General features: G+C 44.4%; 1 protein-coding gene across 1 annotated transcript in view; it reads right to left on the bottom strand.

Moving 5' to 3' along the window:
* The window catches only part of Stab2 (stabilin 2), a 183,156-nt gene that overhangs the window by 57,720 nt on the left and 103,741 nt on the right, over window positions 1-21,695 (bottom strand). Inside the window, exons 35-43 of the mRNA XM_012948648.2 lie at window positions 18,833-18,961; window positions 18,224-18,280; window positions 16,559-16,654; window positions 14,093-14,288; window positions 11,634-11,729; window positions 7,767-7,812; window positions 6,965-7,041; window positions 4,689-4,814; window positions 1,666-1,739 (exon numbers count right to left, since the gene is read on the bottom strand). Coding sequence (XP_012804102.2) covers window positions 1,666-1,739; window positions 4,689-4,814; window positions 6,965-7,041; window positions 7,767-7,812; window positions 11,634-11,729; window positions 14,093-14,288; window positions 16,559-16,654; window positions 18,224-18,280; window positions 18,833-18,961 — 897 coding nt within the window. The remainder of the gene's footprint in view (window positions 1-1,665; window positions 1,740-4,688; window positions 4,815-6,964; window positions 7,042-7,766; window positions 7,813-11,633; window positions 11,730-14,092; window positions 14,289-16,558; window positions 16,655-18,223; window positions 18,281-18,832; window positions 18,962-21,695) is intronic.

The following is a 21,695-nucleotide window of genomic DNA, read 5'->3' as shown; positions in this document are numbered from 1 at the left end:
CCAAGCCATCAAGCAAGTGCCTTTAATAGTTGAGCCACTATCCCAGTCCCTCCACCTTATCTGTATGAGACAATATTTCTTACTGAACCTACAGCTCACTGATAAGTTTAGACAAGCTACCCATCAAGTCTCAGGAATTCTCCTGTCTCTGTCTCCCTATTGCTGGGATCAAAAGTATGTACCACCCTGCCTGATAGTTTATGTGGGCACTGCAGATCCAAACTTAGGTCCTTAGACTTGTGTGGCAAGCACTTTACCCACAGATCCATTTTGCCACCTCATCATAACTATGTCTTAGCATATCAGCAAATCTCCCTCAAGCAGTAGATGTCATGTACATCCCCTTTGTTGCCAAGATAACCTTCCCTCCCTCCCTTCCTCCCTCATTCCTTTCTCTCTCTTCCTTCCTTCCTTTCTTCCTTCCTTTCTTTTCTTTTCTTTCTTTTTTTTTTTTTTGAGATAGGGTCTCAGTCTAGCACAGGCTGACCAGGAGCTCATTCTGTCGTCAAGACTGGCCTGGAACTCACAGTGATCTTCCTACCTCTGCCTACTGAGTGCTGGGATTAAAGACATGTGCCACCACGCCGGGCTTCAACTGTGGTATTGTCCTCAGAGCTCAGTTTCCCATTTTTGCCTTCTAGGTCTGCTGTGTTATAGGCCTGAGTACCAGGAAGCTTACAGACCTTCCCGATTCCTTATCTAATTTGAAACAAAAACTCTACTGAGGTCCCTCAAATATGCCAAAGAAAGCCCAACATGGGCTGCTCTGATTTCCCAGTGATTAAATGTGTACACATGGCTCTAAAACAAACTTTAAAAAAATGTGTTATTTTAAGTTTTGAGCACTCTGGATAACTTTCTTCATCAACCCATGAAGGGACATGGCACCGGAGTCTCTGAAGGGGGTCAGCGAGTTTCAAGGGACATTCACTGGGGACTTGACTTTCTTCCCAGTGTCACATGTATGAAAGGAAGCTCTGTCTGCCTTTATCGCTCTTCAGAGTCAGAGCCTCTCACGGAACCTGGAGCTTTCATTTCATCAGAGAATAGCTAACCAGGGAACTCGAGTGATTCTCCTGTTTCCGTCCCCCTCAGCATTGGGGTTACAGGCCTGTGTGACCATGCCTGGCTCTTTGTAGGGGTGCTGGGGATAAACTCAGGTCCTCATGTTTGCCCAGCAAGTGTTCTTACCCACTGATCTATTTCCCCGTGCCTCCTGATGTCTTTTTGCTTCTTGGCCTCTCTCCTCTGATCCCAGAGTTCTCCTATTTTTTCCTGCCTCCCCAAGCCTGCTTCTTGGAGGGAGCTGTGGGTCCTGTGTTTGGCACCACAGGACCACTAGTGGCCTGAGCTATTAGCTTCTGCCATGGTACATGTGCTTTAGAACCTTGAGCTGAAGGAACATGGATGAGATTCTGAAAGCTGACATAAAGGGAGCATTTTTGGAGAAGCTTCTAGATGATTCTGAGATCACCTGGTATTTACAGGTGCATATTTGTCCCCACTGTAAGGAAGCCCTTTTCCTAGTCCTCCTTCTCTCATGTCTCTTCATTCCCAATGACATCTCCTGTGCTCTCCTCATTTACCCTGCACCACTTCTTCCTTGAGGCCTGGGCTCTAAGACCCAGGAGTTTCTCCCCAGTAGCTCAAAGGAGGTGACCTCACCTGATTGGGTCCTGTCTGCGTGCACTCTGCATTCTTGTCGCAGCCACCATGGTTCTCCAAACACGGGTTGATTTCTTTAAAAGAAAAAAAAAGAAAAGAAAAACCAACACTTGTCATAAGCATTAAGACCTATTTCTGGGGCTGGAGAGATTGCTTAGTGGTTAAAGCCTCTTGCTTGCAAAGCCTGCTGGCCTGGGGTTTAGTACCCATATAAAGACAGATACAGAAAATAGTGCATGTGTCTGGAGTTCGTTTGCAGTGGCAAGAGGCGCCGGAATGCTCTTTCTTTCTTTTTTTTTAATTTTTATTTATTTATTTGAGAGTGACTGAGAGAGAAAGAGGCAGAGACAGAAAGAATGGGCACATCAGGGCCTCCAGCCACTGCAAACAAACTCCAGACGCATGCACCACCTTGTGCATGTGTCTAATGTAGGTCCTGGGGAATCGAGCCTCTAACCGGGGTCCTCAGGCTTCACAGGCAAGCGCTTCACCGCTAAGCCATCTCTCCAGCCCAGCATGCTCTTTCTTCATCTCTCTCAAATAAATAAATTAAATATTAAGAAAGACTTATTTCCAAGAAAAGACATCCCAAGGGACACTCTAGGGGCTTGAGGTCACTTGGCTGGCTGGCCTACAGCACTGGGTGTCACAATGGGATTCAGTTTTCTGGCATTTCAGAGGCAGAAGCCATCCAGGAGGGGGGCTAGCACATAAGAGCTTCTTACAACTGAACACCCTGGGTTGGGCTAATTTCAGCAGAGATACCATCTGTGAGTTTGAAAATTCTGTGGAATAAATGCGTCTAGTCCACCAGTGCTAGGAATGAAGATACTAAGGAATAATAATAATAATAATAATAATAATAAACATTTGTAACTGCTACAATATAGACTGAGCCCAGAGAAGAGTCACCAATGGATGCTCAATTTAGGACATTCTGGTGAGGAGCAAGATGCATGCTTGGTGTTAGGGAATCTCCACTGACTGCTTCTTGGTAGTGAAGGGGGAAAAATAACTACACAGTGGAGATCTCGGATGGTTCCTTAATGGGCGGTCAAAATTTACTTGTAAATAATTGTCAGACAGACATCTTGAGTGAGTATATGGCATCATTTCTGTGACATTTGGGACTGGAATTCGTGAGCTGAATATAATCAAGGGAAAAAAAATCTCAAATTTTAAATAAAGAGCATTCTATCAAGGAAGCTGAAAGTTGAGGTGGTGGAATAGATTCTTTCTAAAGGTCACACAAGACACAGCATGGCTGAGGAACTGTCCCGTATTAAAGGAGAACAAAGAGGCACAGCAGTAAATGAGACACTGGCCCGTTAAGCAGGCCCTGTGGTAGAGGATCATCGCATCGGCTGACAAAATCAGAATACAAATGAGGATTAGGTGAAGGCATTATATCAATGATCAACTACTGCGGTTGATGGGTGTGCTGTGGTTATGTAAGAAGCGCCCTTATTCTTAGGAAACACACACTTAGATATTAGAGATGTGGAATGAAGTATGTACATCTTGCTATCAAATGGCTAAGAAAATGCATGACTGCATGCCAAAGGGGCAAATGTGAAAGCAAAATGGTAGAATCTAAGTGACTGTGGGTCAGAGCAAATGGGCTCATTTGCACTAGTGTTGTAACTCTTTGTGAATTCTTTTCCAGTTAAGAAATAGAAATTCAGCTGGGTGTGGTGGCGCATGCCTTTAATCCCAGCACTCGGGAGGCAGAGGTAGGAGGATCGCCATGAGTTCAAGGCCACCCTGAGAATACAGAGTTAATTCCAGGTCAGCCTGGACCAGAGTGAGACCCTACCTTGAAAACCAAAGCAAAACAAAACAAAAAAAGAAATTGAAATTCAGACTATTTGCTGTGTAATACCTTTATCGTCACTAGAGTAAACTACTATATTTATTTTGGGGGGAATTATTCTGTCCTATTGTGAAGCATAAACAGTGTGTATCATAAGATACCATTTTCATTGAAAACACAGGGGTACATAACAAAGTGGGGTAATATAAAAATAGCTAGAGTACCTGCCTTTAGAATTCTCCCAGAATATATGCCTTTGTAACTTAAAAAAATTAATTTATTGGCCAGGGTCTCTTGGCTGTAACAAATGCCAGATGTATGAACGCCACTTTCCATCTATCTTTAGGTGGGTGCCGGGAGAATTGAACCCTGAGTTGGAAGCTTTGCAAGCAATTGTCTTTTTTTGTTCATTTTTTAATTTATTTAGTTGAGAGCGACAGAGAGAGAGAGAGAGAGAGAGGGATAACGGGTGTGCCAGGGCCTCCAGCCACTGCAAACGAACTCCAGATGCATACGCCCCCTTGTGCATCTGGCTAACGTGGGTCCTGGGGAATCGAGCCTTGAACTGGGGTCCTTAGGCTTCACAGGCAAGCGCTTAACCGCTAAGTCATCTCTCCAGCCCAAGCAATTGTCTTTAACTGCTGAGCCTCCTTGTTACTCTTCTACAGCAAGATTGTGCTATACTGAAAACCAAATGAAGTTTTAAAATTTCAGCCACCACCATCAGTTTTTTGGTTTATTTTTATTTATTTATTTGAGAGAGACAGATAGAGAAAGAAAGAGGGAGAGAGGGAGACAGAGAGAGAGAGAGAGAGAGAGAGAGAGAGAGGGAGAACATGGGTACATCAGGGCCTCCAGCCACTGCAAACAAATTCCAGTTGCATGTGCCACCTTGTGCATCATCTGGCTTATGTAGGTCCTGGTGAATTGAGCCTTGAACCTGGGTCCTTAGGCTTCACAGGTAAGCGCTTAACTGCTAAGCCATCTCTCCAGCCCAACCAGCATCATTTTTAAATGGAAAGGGTTTACCCTATCTCCATCTAAAGTGCCTTCATGCCCCTGTGATCACACCATTTCCACACTCTCAGCCTTTCCTGCCCAGGCACGTTGCATAACATTCTCAGCACAGTTAGAGTTCACACACTAGGACCATGCGGTGGGGCTCTAACCCTGCACCACCCTCCCAGATGGATGAGGGCTGGTCACCTACCGAGGCACACGATGCCGTCGCCGGCGTAGCCCGCCTTGCACGTGCACACGCGTCTTCCTGGGGTGGTTCTTTTGCAGTCAGCCTTGGGAGAGCACCCTCCGTTGCTGGTCACACAGGCATTGATGGCTATAGAAGGGAGAGGTGACAGAGCCAATGAGGAGGGGAGAGGAAAGCCATCTTTTCATTTGGGTCATTGAGAAAAGGAAGATTCTTCAAAATTACTCTGGCAGACATTAGATTAATATAATTAGCTCATAATAATAATGAAAAATTCGCTATCTGTCTTTTCCAGCTTCTTTCTTTCTTTCTTTCTTTCTTTCTTTCTTTCTTTCTTTCTTTCTTTCTTTCTTTCTTTCTTTCTTTTTAGGTAGGGTCTCGCTCTAGCTCTAGCCCAGGCTGACTTGGAATTCACTATGTAGTCTCAGGCTGGACTCGAACTCATGGTGATCCTCCTACTTCTGCCTCCCGAGTGCTGGGACTAAAGACGTGCACCACCATGCCCCTGGCCTCCAGCTATTTATTTTATTTTTAGTTTTAAATTAATTAATTTATTTTTATTAACAACTTCCATGATTATAAAAAATATCCCATGGTAATACCCTCCCTCCCCCCACTTTCCCCTTTGAAACTCCATTCTCCATCATATTCCCTCCCCATCTCAATCAGTCTCTCTCTTATTTTGATGTCGTGATCGTTTCCTCCTATTATGATGGTCTTGTGTAGGTAGTGTCAGGCACAGTGAGGCCATGGATATTTTTATTAGCACACAGTGTACTTCATAGGGCTGGAACATTTGGCCTCCAGGGTCAGAGCACTGGGCTGGGAGAAGCCCTAGGGTACGATGGTCTAGACAGCAGACTGGAATGGTCAATGACTTCTCACATGATCTGGACCTGGGCCAAGCCCTTCAGGACAAGATGCTCATGGGAAAAGTGATGGTAAAGGTATTTTTTGTTTGGTTTTGTTTTGGTACTAAGTATGTGTTAGGCACTCTGAGAAAAACAGCTCACATTACAGGTATTAATCTGGATCATGTAACCATCCAATGAGAATGGCTCTCTTACCTTCGCCAATGCACAGATAAAAAGAATGGCGGAAAGGGCAATCAGACTTCTTTTCCCGAGGTGACAGAGAGTATCAATATTTAGATTCAAACTTGAGGGTCTAACGGTGAGGTCAAGGCTTCACCTTTGCCCTATTCTGCCATTGCACTCAGAAAGGCCATGTTTGCACCCGGCAGCTGGCAAGGAAGGTGCTGTTAGCTTTTCTTTTCAAGTGAGCTAAGGAGGTGAAGAGAAGTCCCACACTTGGATGAAAAAACAAAGTGTAAACCCTTTTCTGGCTCATTTCAGAGTCATGCCTTTGGCCAATCCTCTCTCTCTCTCTCTCTCTCTCTCTCTCTCTCTCTCTCTCTCTGTGTGTGTGTGTGTGTGTGTGTGTGTGTGTGTGTGTGTGTGTGTCCCAGGGGACAATCTCAGGTGTTCCTTGTAAGATGCCATTACCTTTTTAGATTTATTTATTTGAGAGACAGATTCAGAAATAGGTAGGTAGAGAGATACCGAAATAGGCAGGGTGAGGGAGGGAGGGAGAAAGAGAGGGAGAGTGGGAGGGAGGGAGAGAATGGGCGCACCAGGGCCTCCGGCCACTGCAAATGATCTCCAGATGTGTGTGCCCCCTTGTGCATCTGGCTTACATGGGTCCTGGGGAGACAAACCCGGGTCCTTTGGCTTTGCAGGCAAACGCCTTAACCAGGAAGCCATCTCCCCAGCCCTCCATTACCTTTTTAAAGACAGGGGCTCACTCAGGACTAGAACTTGCCAAGTAGACTAGACTGGCTGGTCAGTGAGCCCCAGAGATCCGCCTGTCTACCTCAGCACTGGGATTACAGACATTCACCACTATGCGTAGTTTTTTTTCTTTTATCTTAACATAGGTTCTGGGGCCAGAATTTGGGTCCTTATGCTTGCAAGGTGAGCATTTTACTGATGAGCTATCTCCCCAGCCCCTAGATCTGTGCTGCTTAAATCTGCCAGGCCGTTCTAGTTGCTCCTAGGACTGTGAGCTGCTGTTCACAGTGCACGTGAAACACAAATACCATTTCCTGTCCATTCCCAAACCCACATGCCCTAGCCACGAAGAGTCAGTTTCCTGTCCCTGAGCGCGTCAAGCGGTCACCACTGGCACCAGCTGCGGAGGCCCATTCAGGCTCAGCAGCACAGATACCCAAATGTCCCTGCAGGCTTTACTGGCTTCCAGCAAATTCCTTCTTCGCTTGCCTGTGCAGATCGTCCCATTCCCTTGGAATCCTGCCGCACATTGGCACGAGGCTTTGCCATCTGGATTGAGAAGGCAGCTGCAAGAGAAAGGGCCAAAGGCATTTTCAGAAAAAAAAAAAACAAACAAACCTCAACTCCCTATATATGACCCACACCCCCCACCCCGGCAACCGCACGATTCCAGCCCCAACCTTCCCAAGAGTCAGCCTGGAAGTCAGGAGGGAGGTTGCCAGTCTATAGAGAGCTACCCCAGGTGCTTAGCTGAGTTCTGTGTCTTGTTTTATGTCATCCACCCAGGATCCAATATTCCCTGGAAGTCAGTGACATTATTATTGCCAATCCTAGATGAACAAACTGAGGCTCAGAGGAAGAAAGTAACTGGGTCCAGTGGAAGTGACTGAGGCTAACTTTGAGTTCAGGTCTGTGTCCAGCTACAGGGCTCTCAAGTATCCATTAAGCTCTGTGGCCATCAGGACGATGTACTCTGTGGGAGTTGGTATATGCAGCCAGGTAAAGGCTGGGCTGTGAACTGGGAGTGAGGTTTATTGATGCTTAGGGTTTCTCCATGAAAGTCCTGTGGTGACACTTGGCACTCTTGCCAATGTGCTGGGTAAGCCAGTGGCGGCTTGTTGAATGGGTTGGACAGATCCAGCCAGTTGATGGTGACTTCCACAGAGATATTTTCAGTTTTAACCTTTAAATGGCATTAAGAATCTACTTCCCTGAGGATAGGACCTGGGTTAAAAATTACTGAGAAAGAAAACGCTTTGCTCTGCCCCAGTGAAGGCCAGAGGGTACCTACTTGGCACTGGTGTGGCATGTCCCATTGCAGTCATCTTTTGTGATCTCTGAAAAAGACAACCAGGTGCTATGTGAATTCTCACCTCAGAGTTTTCTCTTAGTATCTGGTGTTGGGAAAAAGACTGATGTGATACTTAATACTGTCAACTTTACAGGATCTACAATCTTGTAGAAGACAAGTCTGGGCATGCCTGAGGGATTTTCTAGATTAGGTTACTAGAGGGGGTAAGATCCACCTAACTATGGGTGGCACCGATCCATGAGCTGAGTTCTACATTGAATAAAAGGAGAAGTGAGGCCCGGCGGGAAGCTACTATTGTTGTTTGTCTAAATGGATATATTATGCCTACCAAATGGCCCTCTAAATATTTACATTGATGCTTATATATTACTGCTACTCTCACTTTTGGTTAGAGAAACTTCTCTTTTCAGATGGTGATGACCACTAGGCAGACTCAAAATTCATCAAAGTACCGAGAAGAAGTAACAGTGGAGTGTTCATCACTAAGACATCTCTATCACATCCTCCAAGGCTCAGGGACCATTGTGGAGGAGGTGGAGGAAAGACTGTAAGAGCCAAAGGAAGGCAAGGAATACTGTCCTCCAGACATTAAGTGGCTGTTGCATTCATGACTTCACAGTGGCTGATGCTATCTACATAAGTCCTGCATAATATGAGGACAAAGAAAAAAAAATATGCCAACCTCAAAAGAGAAGAGGGACTAGTTGGAAAGAAGGGGTTCAGTGGAGGGAGGAAAGGGGAAGGGGTCGAAAGAGGATGGAGGGAGGGGATTATGACCAGAGTACGCTGTGTATATAAACAGAGGTTGTCAATAGAGAGTTTATAAAAAGGAGAAGTAAAATTGGGCACCAGCATTCCTCTCTCTCTGCTGCTTGACTACAGATCAGTGTGACCAGCTGCTTCATGCTCTTACCACTGTGCCTTCCCTGCTATGATGGACTGTACCCTCAAACTGTGAGCCATAATAAGCCCTTCCTTCCATAAGCTGCTTTTTGTTGGGTATTTTGTCACAGCAACAAGGAAAGAAACTAATGCAACTCACTTCCTTAGAAGTGACTGGAATGTGTTATATTACTTAAGTGAATCCATGAGACCATATAAATCCTTTCTTTCTCATATTGGTTATCAGGGAGTTCAGAGACAAACCTGAAAGTCAATACACTGACGGTATGTCTCTTACTTGTCAAAACCTACACTATGTAGGGAGGGCGCAGGATGAATGAAACAGAATTCTCCCTTGCATGTGACTAGAGGCTCTAATGGTCTAGGTGTTGATGTGTGTACCACCCCTGGGTTTTGATTTCCTACTTGTTGTCTTGAGGTAGGGTCTCACTCTAGGCCACACTGACCTGAAATTCACTACATAGTCTCAGGGTGGCCTTGAACTCACGGTAATTCTAGCTCTGCCTCCCAAGTGCTGGGATTAAAGGCATGTGCCACCATGCCTGGTGACTTTCTACTTCTATTTACAGCTCCCATGTTATTCTTTCTAGTTTCTTCCTCATGATGTTTCATAATTTTACTATGGAATGCTATAAAAGCAAATTCACAATTCCAATTAATATTTAAAGTTTTTTTTTTTTGTGTTGTGTATGCAGGAATAGGCCAGAGTCTAGCACACAGCAGTCATGCAATATTCACTTATTACATTAACTTCTAAATTTCTGGGACTTAGCATAGGTTTATTGGTCTTAGATGATCAGCTAACAAATCCAGGCAGGGAAGGATATAGCAAGAAATCACTACAGATGTGATGGTTTGTCTCAATTGTCAACTTGATGGGATTTAGATCACCTAGGAGACACATTTAGGTTTGCCTGTGAGGGTGTTTCCAGAAAGGATTAGCAGAGGGGTAAAAACCCACCCTTAAAGTGGGCAGCAACAGCCTGGATATATGCAGGTACCAGGAAAAAGCAGTGCCCTCAGTCTAACTACATCTTAGAGTTAGGAACCATTTTGTTTTTCAATCAAGATAAGTTTCATTTCTGTTTACTGTGAAATTTAAGTTTCTGTTAGGTGTAACTGTACCATGACTACCTGCTGGTACTGCCCATCCCTGGAGCTTTCTGGAACCTGAGCTATGCCTCCCCCACTCTGACAATGCCTTGCCTCATACTCTCCCAAGGTGTTAGGCCAAGTAATTGTAAACTGCTATTTGCTTCTGTATTTTGCTTGCCAAGTTCCCTATTGAAAAATCTCCCCACTTTACAGTTTGTGAATTATAAAAACCTGCCTTCCCTTATGCTTAAGGCTGCTCTCTTAAGCCCTGCCTTTGGGTGAGATAGCCAGCTGGCCAGCTTCTGGGTGCACAATACAGTTTGCTTCAATTTGACCAAATACTGGAGTTGGTGGTCTCTTCTTTACCCCATGGGTTTAACAGGGAGCTGTGGCCTTCTTCCCAGTCTCTGCCCCAGATGATGGTGGGAGGGGGAGAGGGGTGTGACGTCACGCCTGTGTCTAGGATTTCTCCTCGTGTTCAGTTCCTGGATGATTTCTCTTAAATGCAGATGAGATCATATTGCAATCCTGCTTAAAACCCTTCGGTAGCTCCCTGATGGGGTTAGTGGGAAGCCAACCTGTCTAGCTTGTCCTGCCTGCCAGTCTAGTCTCTTCTCACTCATGGCTCCTCTTAAAAATATTTTTTCTGGGTGTGGTGGTGCACATCTTTAATCCCAGTACTTGGGAGGGGCAGAGGTAGGAGGAGTGCCATGAGTTCGAGGCCACCCTGAGAGTACATAGTGAATTCCGGTCAGCCTGGGCTAGAGTGAGAACCTACCTCAAAAAACTAAAAAAAAAAAAAAAAAAAAAAAAAAAAATTATTAATTTATTAGAGAAAGAAAAAGAGGCAGATATCTATCTATCTATCTATCTATCTATCTATCTATCTATCTATCTATCTATCTGAGGAATAGGCACACCAGAGTCTCTAGCCACTGCAAACAAACTGCAGACACATGCACCACCTTGTGGGCTTACGTGGGTCCTGGGGAATCAAATCTGGGTCCTTAGGCTTTGCAGGCAAGTGCCTTAACTGCTAAGCCATCTCTCCAGCCCCTCATGCCTCCTTTCTTTGCCTTTGTTCTCACATTCTGCCACTTGGTTCCCTAAGTATGTGCTGCTTGCCTGTGTCTTCCTCCTGTGCATCACCCTCAACTGGTGCACTTAGGAGTCATGTCAGTGCAACGTGGTGAGACTGGAGAGGTGGGCTTCACCCTCAGTCCCTGACGGGGAACAGCCTACTGATATTCTTTGGAATGACCAGTTGGCAATGAGAACACCAGCTCCTGACTCAGACACCCCACCTCAGAATCTAACAAATTAATTCAGAGGACAGACAGAGAAAAATGCATATAAAATATGGTCCTTGTAATGCTATTGATAGCAGAACGTTGGTTTTAATAAGCATAATTGGGGAGGGGATGTATCTCAGAGACAGAGGGCTTGTCTGACATTCACAAGGCCTCCCTTCAATCACCTGCGACCAGCAAGCACCACAAACAGTTCCATTTTATAACAGAACACTAGTGACGATATTTATATGTAGTCAAGTGGAAAATGCCCATTGTCTCTTGTAAAGTGCAAAAGGTTATAAAACATATGAGCCCTTCACCCACGCTTTTATACCAAGCTGATACAAAATATCATTAATCATTATTTCCTGCCTTGGGAGTATGAGGAATTGAATTTCCTGCTGTCTGCTTTGCCGTATTCTACAAACACTTGGTGGTAGGAAGGATTTATGCTTATTGTCAGAAGGAGCAATGATGGTGTCATTTCCACTTTAGAAGGGAAGATCGTGCGGCTTCCAAGAAGCGGGGCTGATTAGTGTGAAGGTCTCAGTCTTACCTTGGTCACAGTTCACTCCTCGCCAGCCAACTTCACAATCACAGGAGCCATCTCCAGAGGGACCTTGGTTGCACCTCCCATGGACACAAGGACATACTAAGTGGGGAAGCACCAGCAAGTGATCAGATTCTGCTGTGTCCCAGCATTTGCTTTGTCATTCACTGGGTAGATTTCACTGCGCTCATTCTGGGCCCAGGGTCTAGGTAGTCCTTGCCTCTCATGGAAGGCTAGAATCTCAGGAAAGGCTGGGCTCTGGACATAGGGGTGCACACTAACAGACAAACTAGATCACATTTCAATGAGGAGCTCATTTGACAGCTCTGAGACTGTGTGGCGTTGCAAATCTATGACCCAAACAGTGTGAGGTCATCCTTAGTCAAGTTGTCTGAGGATCCAGGGTCATGTGGGGCTTCTTGGGATGGTAACTTTTCTGTTTCTTTGTTTTGTTTTGCTTTTCCAGGTAGGGTCTCACTCTAACCCAGGCTGACCTGGAATTCACTACGTAGTTTCAGGCAGGCCTCAATCTCATGGTGATCCTCCCTATTCTGCCTCCCAAGTGCTGGGACTAAAGGCGTGTGTCACCACACCTGGCTGGGATGGGAACTTTTGTTCCTTAAGAACAGACTTCAGGGGCTGGGGAGATGGCTTAGTGGTTAAGTGCTTGCCTGTGAAGCCTAAGGATCCCAGTTTGAGGCTCTTTTCCCCAGGATCCACGTTAGCTAGATGCACAAGGGGGCACATGCATTTGGAGTTTGTTTGCAGCGGCTAGGCGCCCTGGTACGCCCATTCTCTCTCTCAGTCTCTCTAGCTGCCTTTCTCTGTCTGTTGCTTCAAATAAATAAGTAAAAATAAACAAAACAACAACAACAAAAAAGAATGGACTTCAGAAGTTGCTCATTTAGCCTGGGTAGCTGGCTCAATGGTTAAAAGTGCTTGTTTGCAAAGTCTGCTGGCTTGGGTTCAGTTCCTTAGTGCATACTTGAAGCCATATGCAAAATGGAGCATGCCATCTGTGATTCCCAGCATCCCTACAAGCCAGGAGAATCTGAAATTCCTGGGCCAGCTAGTCTGACTTCCTTTTCAGTTTGGCAATTTGTTTGTAGCGGCAAGAGATCCTGTCTCAAAGAAGAAGGAGGAGGACAGACACTTTGAAGCTGTCCTCTGACCTCCACATGCATGCGACAGGCACACATGCTTCCCCCACAAATGAATAAATAAGTTTAAAAAGATGCCTATTTTATCAAATGGCTTATAGAAACCTGGTATGGGTTGCCCTATTCAACAACACAGAACCGTTGGTTCCTTTTTCCTACTACAGGGTCACGAGACTCTTCAAGAACTCCATGAAAGCTATGAATGAATATTTTTTCCTCCAAGCCTTTGGGGCTTTCTGGGCCCCATGAGGGTCACTTATGGATTTCAGGTTAGGAGGTCCTGCACAAGCATAAGCAGATACGTATCCCAAATGACAGAAAAAAAAAAAAATCAACACTTGAATCTCAATGATACAGCATATGCCCAATTGCAATCAGTCAATTATATATTAATTCTGTGTGGCTGAAAACCGTGGTAACTAAGCTGATGGCTTTTAGCACCAAGTGGAGCAATGATTTGTTTTCTAGCCGAGGAATGACAAGCTTTGCCTTGTCTTGTCTCTCCCAGATGTCCCTGGGCACAGGGAAGTCAGGGTTAGGGTGAGGGTTAGTTCAAGAAGACCTGCCTCAAACTGTTCACCAGTTTTTGTAAAGACAAATCATGTCATTGCTGATGGCAAATCAACAGAGTGATCTTTTCATAAAGCACAGCACCATCTTTGAACCAGGCTTTTAAGTCATGCCAGGTATGCATTCATCAGTGATCTTGAGGGAACTCATTCACCTTCCTTGCCTTAATATTATTAGCTTCAAAATGGGCATCATGACCTCTTGTGCATACGGTTTCTCTGTGGATTGAATGATATCATTTGGACAAGTCTGCTTTATTCAAACTATCATTGGACAATGTCCACAATGAAAGCTTAATTACGGTGATAAGCATTCACAGGCAAATCGAGAAACATGGTTGGGTTGGGAATGTAGCAAACAGATGGTGGGTAGGTGGGCAGGTTCAAGCTGATGACTGGAAATGTGTAGAGATGTTGCCCTATGCCAATGGCACAACAGCAACTCAGAGGATTTTCTTTATAAACGTAGGGTCTTACTCTGCATCTCAGGCTAGCCTGCGACTAACTATGTAGCCCAGGCTGGCTAAAACTTGTGATAATCGTCCTGCCTCAGCCTCCTAAGTGCTGGGGTTTAGGATCTCAGAGGGTCTTATAATTCGTAATAGTGGCAGGCGGCATTGTAGATGTTGGAGAGGCTTGGTAAGGGAAATCTGTTTTCTCGCCTGTTGCTGGCTACTTGGGCAGTGGGAGCCTCCTGGGGGCAGGAAGCCGGGGGTTGGGGGAAGGGGATACTCACCTTGGTCACAGTGTATTCCGTACTTGCCCTCCTCACAAGTCTCACAGGCCGTACCACTGTAGCCCTGCCCACACTGACACACGCCTGTGCCATTCACACCATCCAGGCAGATGCCATTCCCGTTGCAAACGTTCTGGCCTTCGCCTGGGCAGGCCTGGCACTGGGGGCCAAAGAAGCCAGCACAGCATGCTCTGGTCTGAAACAGAAGGACAAGACAGGGCACTGGGCTCCCATCTGCTTTGGGGACAGGGTGTCCGGTTGACCCCAGGGCTTGTCAGGGACGAGGGCAGAGGATTGCCTGTGCTGCGGCAATTTTCCAGATCATCTGCCACCACCAAGAAGGTAAGAAAGAGGGAAAATCAAAAGGCAGGCAAGAGATGTGTCTGGAGAATGACAAAGGGGGGCAGCAGGGAGAACAAGCCTAATAAAGGTATACAAAAATCAGCATGAGCCGGGCATGGTGACGCACGCCTTTAACCCCAGCACTCGGGAGGCAGAGGTAGGAGGACTGCCATGAGTTTGGGGCCACCCTGAGACTACCTAGCGAATTTTAGGTCAGCCTGGGCTACAGTGAGACCCTACCTTGAAAAAAACAAACAAAAACACAAACAAAAAATCCAGCATGCCTGCAACCTCATGCTTGGGTGAGACTCTGCCTTAGACAACAAACTTTTTAAAAATTTATTTAAAATCTCATATAGCTGAGGGTGGTCTCGAACTTCTGATCATCGTGCTTCTACCTCTCTAGTGTTACAGGCATGCCCCACTGCCCAGCTCCAGCCAACAAAAAACAACAGACACGATGCTGGAGAGGTGGAAGGAACAATGGACCTGTAGCATCCTGAACCCGGGCGCTTCCCAGTGGTGGTGATGTTAGCCACTGATGAAGGCAGGCGGGCCTTTTGCTTGTCATGAGCCTCTTGTAGTTCAGGAAGGTCATGCAGGAGGCCTGTCTGGCTTTGGCTTGCCTTTCTCCACTAAACATCTCTTTAAAAAATTAGTTAATTTGCAGAGATATAGAGAGAAGAGCGACAGAAAGAATGGGTGTGCCAGGGCCTCTAGCCATTGCAGTGTGCCACTTTGTGCATCTGGCTTCATGTGGGTACTGGGGCACTGAAACCAGGTTGTTAGGCTTTGCAGGCACGTGCCTTAACCACTTAGCTAACACTCCAGCTCTAAACATTTCTTTTAAATTTATTTTTAAAACGAACTTACCCAGTAATCGGTTTCATTACGGCCTTTTCATAGTCCTTCTGCCGTATCTCCCCTCCTCCTCTTCCACTCCTGCTAGTCCCGTTTTCACTTTCATGACTTAGGTATTTTACTGTACTCCCCACTCCTTAGAACCTCCTTTTCTCTTCTCATGGTCCCCTTCCTAGTTTTATAACTTCTACCCACACTCCCACATAAACACACATATATACAAATTAGAAGTAGGGCTGGAGAGATGGCTTAGCAGTTAAAGTGCTTGCCTGCAAAGCCAAAGGACCTAGGTTCGATTCCCCAGGACTCACGTAAACCAGATGCACAAGGTGTCCCATGTGTCTGGAGTTCATCTGCAGTGGCTGGAGGCCCTGGCATGTCCATTCTCTCTATCTGCCTCCCTGTCTGCTTTTTTTCTCTTTCAAGTAAATAAATAAAATAAAGTATTAAAAAATAGAAGTTAGGATCTGCATGAGAGAGAGAGAGAGAGAGAGAGAGAGAGAACCATGTAGCAGCATTTGATTTTCTGAGTCTGACATACCTCACTTAATATAATAATTTCCAGAACCATTTGTTTTCCTGCGACCTTCAGAATTTCATATTTTTCTTTACCACTGAATAAGATTTTTACAGCGTCAATATACCACATTTTCATTATCCGGTGTCATCTGTTAGTGGACCTTTAGGTAGATTCTTAAGTGCATTAAAACACAAAACATTCTCCAGTCCTAAGGTCTGCAGCTAAGGGCCCAGCGCCCCTGCCTCTGCTACTCAACGCACACCACGGGACAGGGTCAGACCCTCGGGAATAAAGCAGGACAGGGAGTTATCAAGAAGTTTCATACAGATTCTACCATGACACCCAGGGGTCTTGGGTTCTGAAGGGGTCTCATTTTCTAAATGACCATGTGGCTCTCATCTTCCCTTACTGAGTGGCCACTTTGCTTGTCTCTTGCTCATATTTAATTAGAATTAGTGTAATCATGTTGAAGTATGCATGCTCATGTTGTGAGAACAGGGAGGCCCTCTTCACCTCTCCGATCCTCAACCTCTTTCTCACACGTTTGAATGATTCAGTCTTCGCCAGTTTTCTGGGACAGAGCTCATCACTACTGGCACTTTGAATGATGATGAAGAAGATGGGGAGGAGGAAGAGCAGATGACAGGAAGAACGCATACACAGATATTCAGAGAAGTCTAATGGGTGACTAAATTTCCCAGTGTTACGGAAATCATTAGAAGGCTGATGAAAATCATACTCACAATGATTGTTTTCACACACTTTGGCTGGCACCCAATGGACATGGACCACTTTCCCATGAAATAATTGGTATAGATACATTTCCTTGTCTCATTGCCCTATGAAACAGTAATGATTTTGTCAGCCTTTCAGTTAGGAAAGGAGTGTTCCAGTTTCTACAAATGAAGAAATGCTTTTCTCTTTGATTAGCATGTTCTGAAAGCAAGGGTTGTAGCTTCTTAGTACTGCTTCATAAGCAGGATAAACAAGACACCAGAATGTCCAGTGGCAAAATCCAAATAGTTGTACTTTAAAGCACTTGCCTGTGAAGCCTAAGGACCCTGGTTTGAGGCTCGATTCCCCAGGACCCACGTTAGCCAGATGCACAATGAGGCGCATGCATCTGGAGTTCGTTTGTATTAGATGGAGGCCCTGGCGTGCCCATTCTCTCTCTCTCTCTCTCTCTGCCTCTCTCTCTCTGCCTGTCACTCACAAATAAATAAATAAAAATAAAAAACAAAAAGTTAAAGTAGCACCCCCAAAAAGAACATTTCTCTAGAAGACTAAATCAATGTTTGAAGAATTGTAAAAATACACCAGATAAAATTGCCCTTCTAGCCCCGCACATTCATTGACTTAAGCCTGAGCTTCAATTTGTTTATTGATTTATATATTTTGCTTTGGTCCAAGAAAGGAGTGTTTGCTCATCAAGATTTATTATATACAAAATTAAATTCAAACTCAAGTGAGAAAATTAGTATTTTTTTTTTATCATAAATCATTATAATTATACTATGGAAGGTACAGAAGCATTCATTACGATGGATATTAGTAGAAGTAGCTTTTGCAAAAACTAAGCTACAAGAAACACAGATTGGCTGGGCGTGGTGGCGCACGCCTTTAACCCCAGCACTCTGGAGGCAGAGGTAGGAGGATCACTGTGAGTTTGAGGCCAGCCTGGGACTACAAAGTGAGTTCCAAGTCAGCCTGGGCTGGAGTGAGACCCTACCTTGAAAAACCAAAACCAAAACCAAAAGAAACATAGATTGGCTGGATGTGGTAGTATGCACCTGTAATCCTAGAATTTGGGAGTGGGTCAGGGGTTTAGGGTCAGCCTCAGCTACAAAGGGAGTTCAAGGCCAGCTTGTACTACATTAGACTATTTCAACAGACAAAAAACCCCCACAAAAACATATTGATAATTTAAAGATGTTTCTACTTCTCCCATGTTTTAATTTGTGTTTTCTTGAGAAACTCAGTTGTAACTTCAACTGCAAAAAGAGCTCAGGGGCTGGAGAGAGATGGATTAGCAGTTAAGCGCTTGCCTGTGAAGCCTAAAGACCCCGGTTCGAGGCTCGATTCCCCAGGACCCATGTTAGCCAGGTGCACAAGGGAGCACATGTGTCTGGAGTTTGTTTGCAGTGGCTGGAGGCCCTGGCGCACCCATTCTCTCTCTCTTTCTCTGCCTCTTTCTCTCTTTGTCTGTTGCTTTCAATTAAATAAAAAAATAAAACGAAAAGAGCTCAGGCAGGTGGAATGTGCCAGGCGGGATATAGTTTGGGAAATAGAAGCTGCCATCTCTGATAAAGTTTCTTGCTGCTGTCCTCAAGCAGCTGACGGGAAAAATACAGAAAGTGCAGACTACCTTCTTGCATTGCGTGTTGCTTTGTAAATCCATTTCTACTTACCAGTGGTTTCATGCCAAGTGGGCAGGTCGCTTTGTGTGGACACCTCCCACACTTTCCCTTGGTAAAATGCAGAGGGGCAAAGAGGACATTACAAGGTTAATAATTTTAGTGAAAATGAGGTTGCAAATATGATCTAGGGGTTTCAGGACTGAAATTCAGACTTGAAAATCGGGTCATATGGTCAACCTCGTTAATGTTCTTTGAGACAAACACTTCAGGTCTCGCATGTTTGAACATTGCTTCCCCCCCCCCACCCCACAATAGTGTTAGGACTCTCATAACCCTTGCAGGCCTGGCTAACCTTTTGACCTTGTGACATGGCATTGTCATTTCAAAGTTCACGCTCAAGAGCTGCACAATTGGGTTATAGAAAAGCTCCAACAACCCCACAAACAGCCCCTTATGAATGTTTTGAGTATACAATTTTGTGCTGGGCTGCACTTGTGCATGCTGGGCATATGCTATACTATACAGCTACATGCCCATCCCTCATTGAGTAAGTTTTCAACTAGCCTGAGATAGCTAAATAGCAAATCCTTAAGCTTAAAAATTACTTAAAATACAAGCCACCACCCATTAGTTACGTAATTAACCCTGCTTATAACTTACTCGTACAATAGTGGTCTCATTATTGTCGCATCTATTCTTCTGAATTTCCAGAACTTTCCCCAAGCCATGGATCACACCTTTGTCAGTGGCTACATTGGTGTAGTTTATTGGAGCCTCATTAACATAGAGCTGTGAACAAGATAGTTAAAATCAATTTTATCAAAGTGGTGTTAGGGGAGCTGGGCAGGAAGGGGAGCAGAGGCTCTCAATATGACAATATCCTAGGAGATCTCCCAGGATCACTTGGAAGGCAGTGTGTCACACAGTGGTCCAAACTCTGGCCGGGGGGAGATCAGTCTTAGCCACAGTCCTGCATCTGGTACCTATAGCTGAGTGAGGCTGGGCCAGAAATTTGTTTACCCTTTATATGAGGAAGAGGATATGCTATATAATCTTGAGGGCATTTCTCCACCTCCCAAATGAATTGGTTCATGTCTGTTTGGAAATTGCTGCATCATGATCCTTACTCTAGTGCCCATTGGCAAGGCTTGATGGACATGCTCAGTAGTGGTCATAACCAAGACGCATCCTTTTGGTTTATCGCTATCTCGTAGCTAATTTGCAGGCAACCCTCAGAAAGGCTAAATATTTATACAAGAATTAAAATAACCAGATGAAAAATTTAAAATAGTATGTTTCCACAGGTTGTGCAGCTATTTCCTTCCAGTTGAATCATCCCTTCCTTAGAGAGGGGAGGGAGGCTCCGGAGACTAATGGGAAAACTGAAAGTTCAAGGGTCACAAGACCCTCCCTCCCCAAGAGTATAGAAGTAGAAGACAAGTCCCTTGGAGAGACTGACCAGTGAGCTGTCTGCAAGTCACGGCCCTGCCTACCTGCATCCTCACGCGAGTCATGCCTGGCTGTGTGTCTCGATGCCACACCTACGCTGCAGTGGGTTTTTCAGCGATGCAGCTGCCTTGAGTCACCTACGCTCCTGTAAGCAACCCTTCATCCTTCCCCAGTAAATTCATTTGTTCACCAAAAGTGGGTTTTGGTGCAATTGTGCTTTGGTCTGTCGTTTGTCCCCTCCCTGGGGTGAAGAGATGTGTGTTTGCATCTTTCTGGGGGAAATACATTAACCAGTGTCATCAACATTCTTTACTGGAGCCGTATTAAAATGACCCTACTAAGTGCTTAAATTTGAATTTCTACTGAGTCCCCAATGATTTCCTTGCAGCCAAGTGACTTTCTACTTGGGTGTTGGAAGAAGTCATAGCTAAGCTCCTCAGAGGTGTTTTAAAGTCAGTATACATTCATAAAACCATCAAGAAAACTTATAAAGTTTCAAATGGTGATTATAGCACAAATGCTTAGAATTCCAATATGCTGAGCTGTTTTTGAATATGCAAAGAGCAGAACATTTGATATAAACTTGCTTGATTTGGCATTTAAAGTCTAAATCATTTCAACCATGAAATGTATCCAGAGAATCACAGGTTGCATTAAAGTTTTTATATAAATACACACACTCAGTTAGGATGTCTTTTACTTCCCTGTCATGAAAGCAAATGACTGTCTTTACAACAAAACTTCTATTGCCTGAACAATTCTTGGTGTAGATTAAATAATTTCTGGACTAAAGAAAAACTGACGTCACAACACTAAAATTGATTCAGCTAGTAGCCTTCAAACATTCATCTCAACAAGATGAAATGAAGACAATAGATAAAAACAAAAACAAAAATGAAAGCTCTTCATCAATAAGATAATTACTAATCCTGGAAACATAAGACAATATATTTAGCCAGAATTTAACACCCAGATGGAGTCAGAGAAAAATAGTTTGAATTATTATCTGAGTAATGAAGACTGGAAAAAGCCCTTTTAAAATTAAATTCCCAGAAAGATACAAAAGTTATGTAAAAATTTACTTATGATTCAATGATGAAATCGTGAGGAAGCTGTTTTCAAGAATAAATTATTACTCTGAAGCTCAGGCTGATCGGGCCTGGAACTTGCTATCCTCAAACTTGTGATCCTCCTGCTTCAGCCTCCTGAGTGCTGGGATTACAGGCATGTGTCTCTTGAGTAGCTTACTTTTAAATTATTTTTTCTTGTGAAACTTATTATAGAATTATATTGTTTTCTTGTGAAATTTTCACACAATAATCTTTTTTTACTTGTCATTTGAAGTACATAAATAGGATTTTGTATTAAATATTTAATCTCATGAAATCTTTTTAAAATTTTAATTAAATTAATTAATTAGTTTTTGAGGTAGGGTCTTGCCCTAGCCCAGGCTGACCTAGACTTCACTATGTAGTCTCAGAGTGGCCTCCAACTCATGGTGATCCTCTTACCTCTGCCTCCCAAGTGCTGAGATTAAAGGCTTGCACCAATGCACCTGGCAAAATATTTTATTACTGATTTTGAAAATTATTTATTGGGCTGGAGAGATGGCTCAGCAGTTACAGTGCTTTCCTACATCACCTAATGACCCAGATTTGATTTCCCAGGACCCAGTAAAGCCAGATGCACAAAGTGGTGCATGCATGCATCTGGAGTTCATTTTCAGTGGTAGAGGCCCTGGTGTTTTCTCTCTCTGCTTATAAATGAAATAAAAATATTTAAAAAATTATTTGTGTGTGTGTGCATGTGCACATGTGTGTGCATGTGTATGTGTGTGGGTGGGTATGCTAAGACCTCTTGCTACTGCAAACAAATGCCGGATGCTTATGCTGGATGCTTTTTTCATCTGATTTATGTGGGTGGCTTTGGGAATTGAACTCTGGGCCACTGGGCTTTACAAGCAAGGGCCTTTAACTGCTGAGCCATCTTCCCAGTCCCTCATGAAATCTTTTTTATGAATTGTAGTCACTGTGTAAGGTAAATACTGGAATACCAATATGGTGCAATCTCTATG

The sequence above is a fragment of the Jaculus jaculus genome, chromosome 6, assembly GCF_020740685.1.
Source record: "Jaculus jaculus isolate mJacJac1 chromosome 6, mJacJac1.mat.Y.cur, whole genome shotgun sequence".
NCBI lineage: Eukaryota > Metazoa > Chordata > Mammalia > Rodentia > Dipodidae > Jaculus > Jaculus jaculus.
This window is presented reverse-complemented; position numbering and strand designations above follow the sequence as displayed.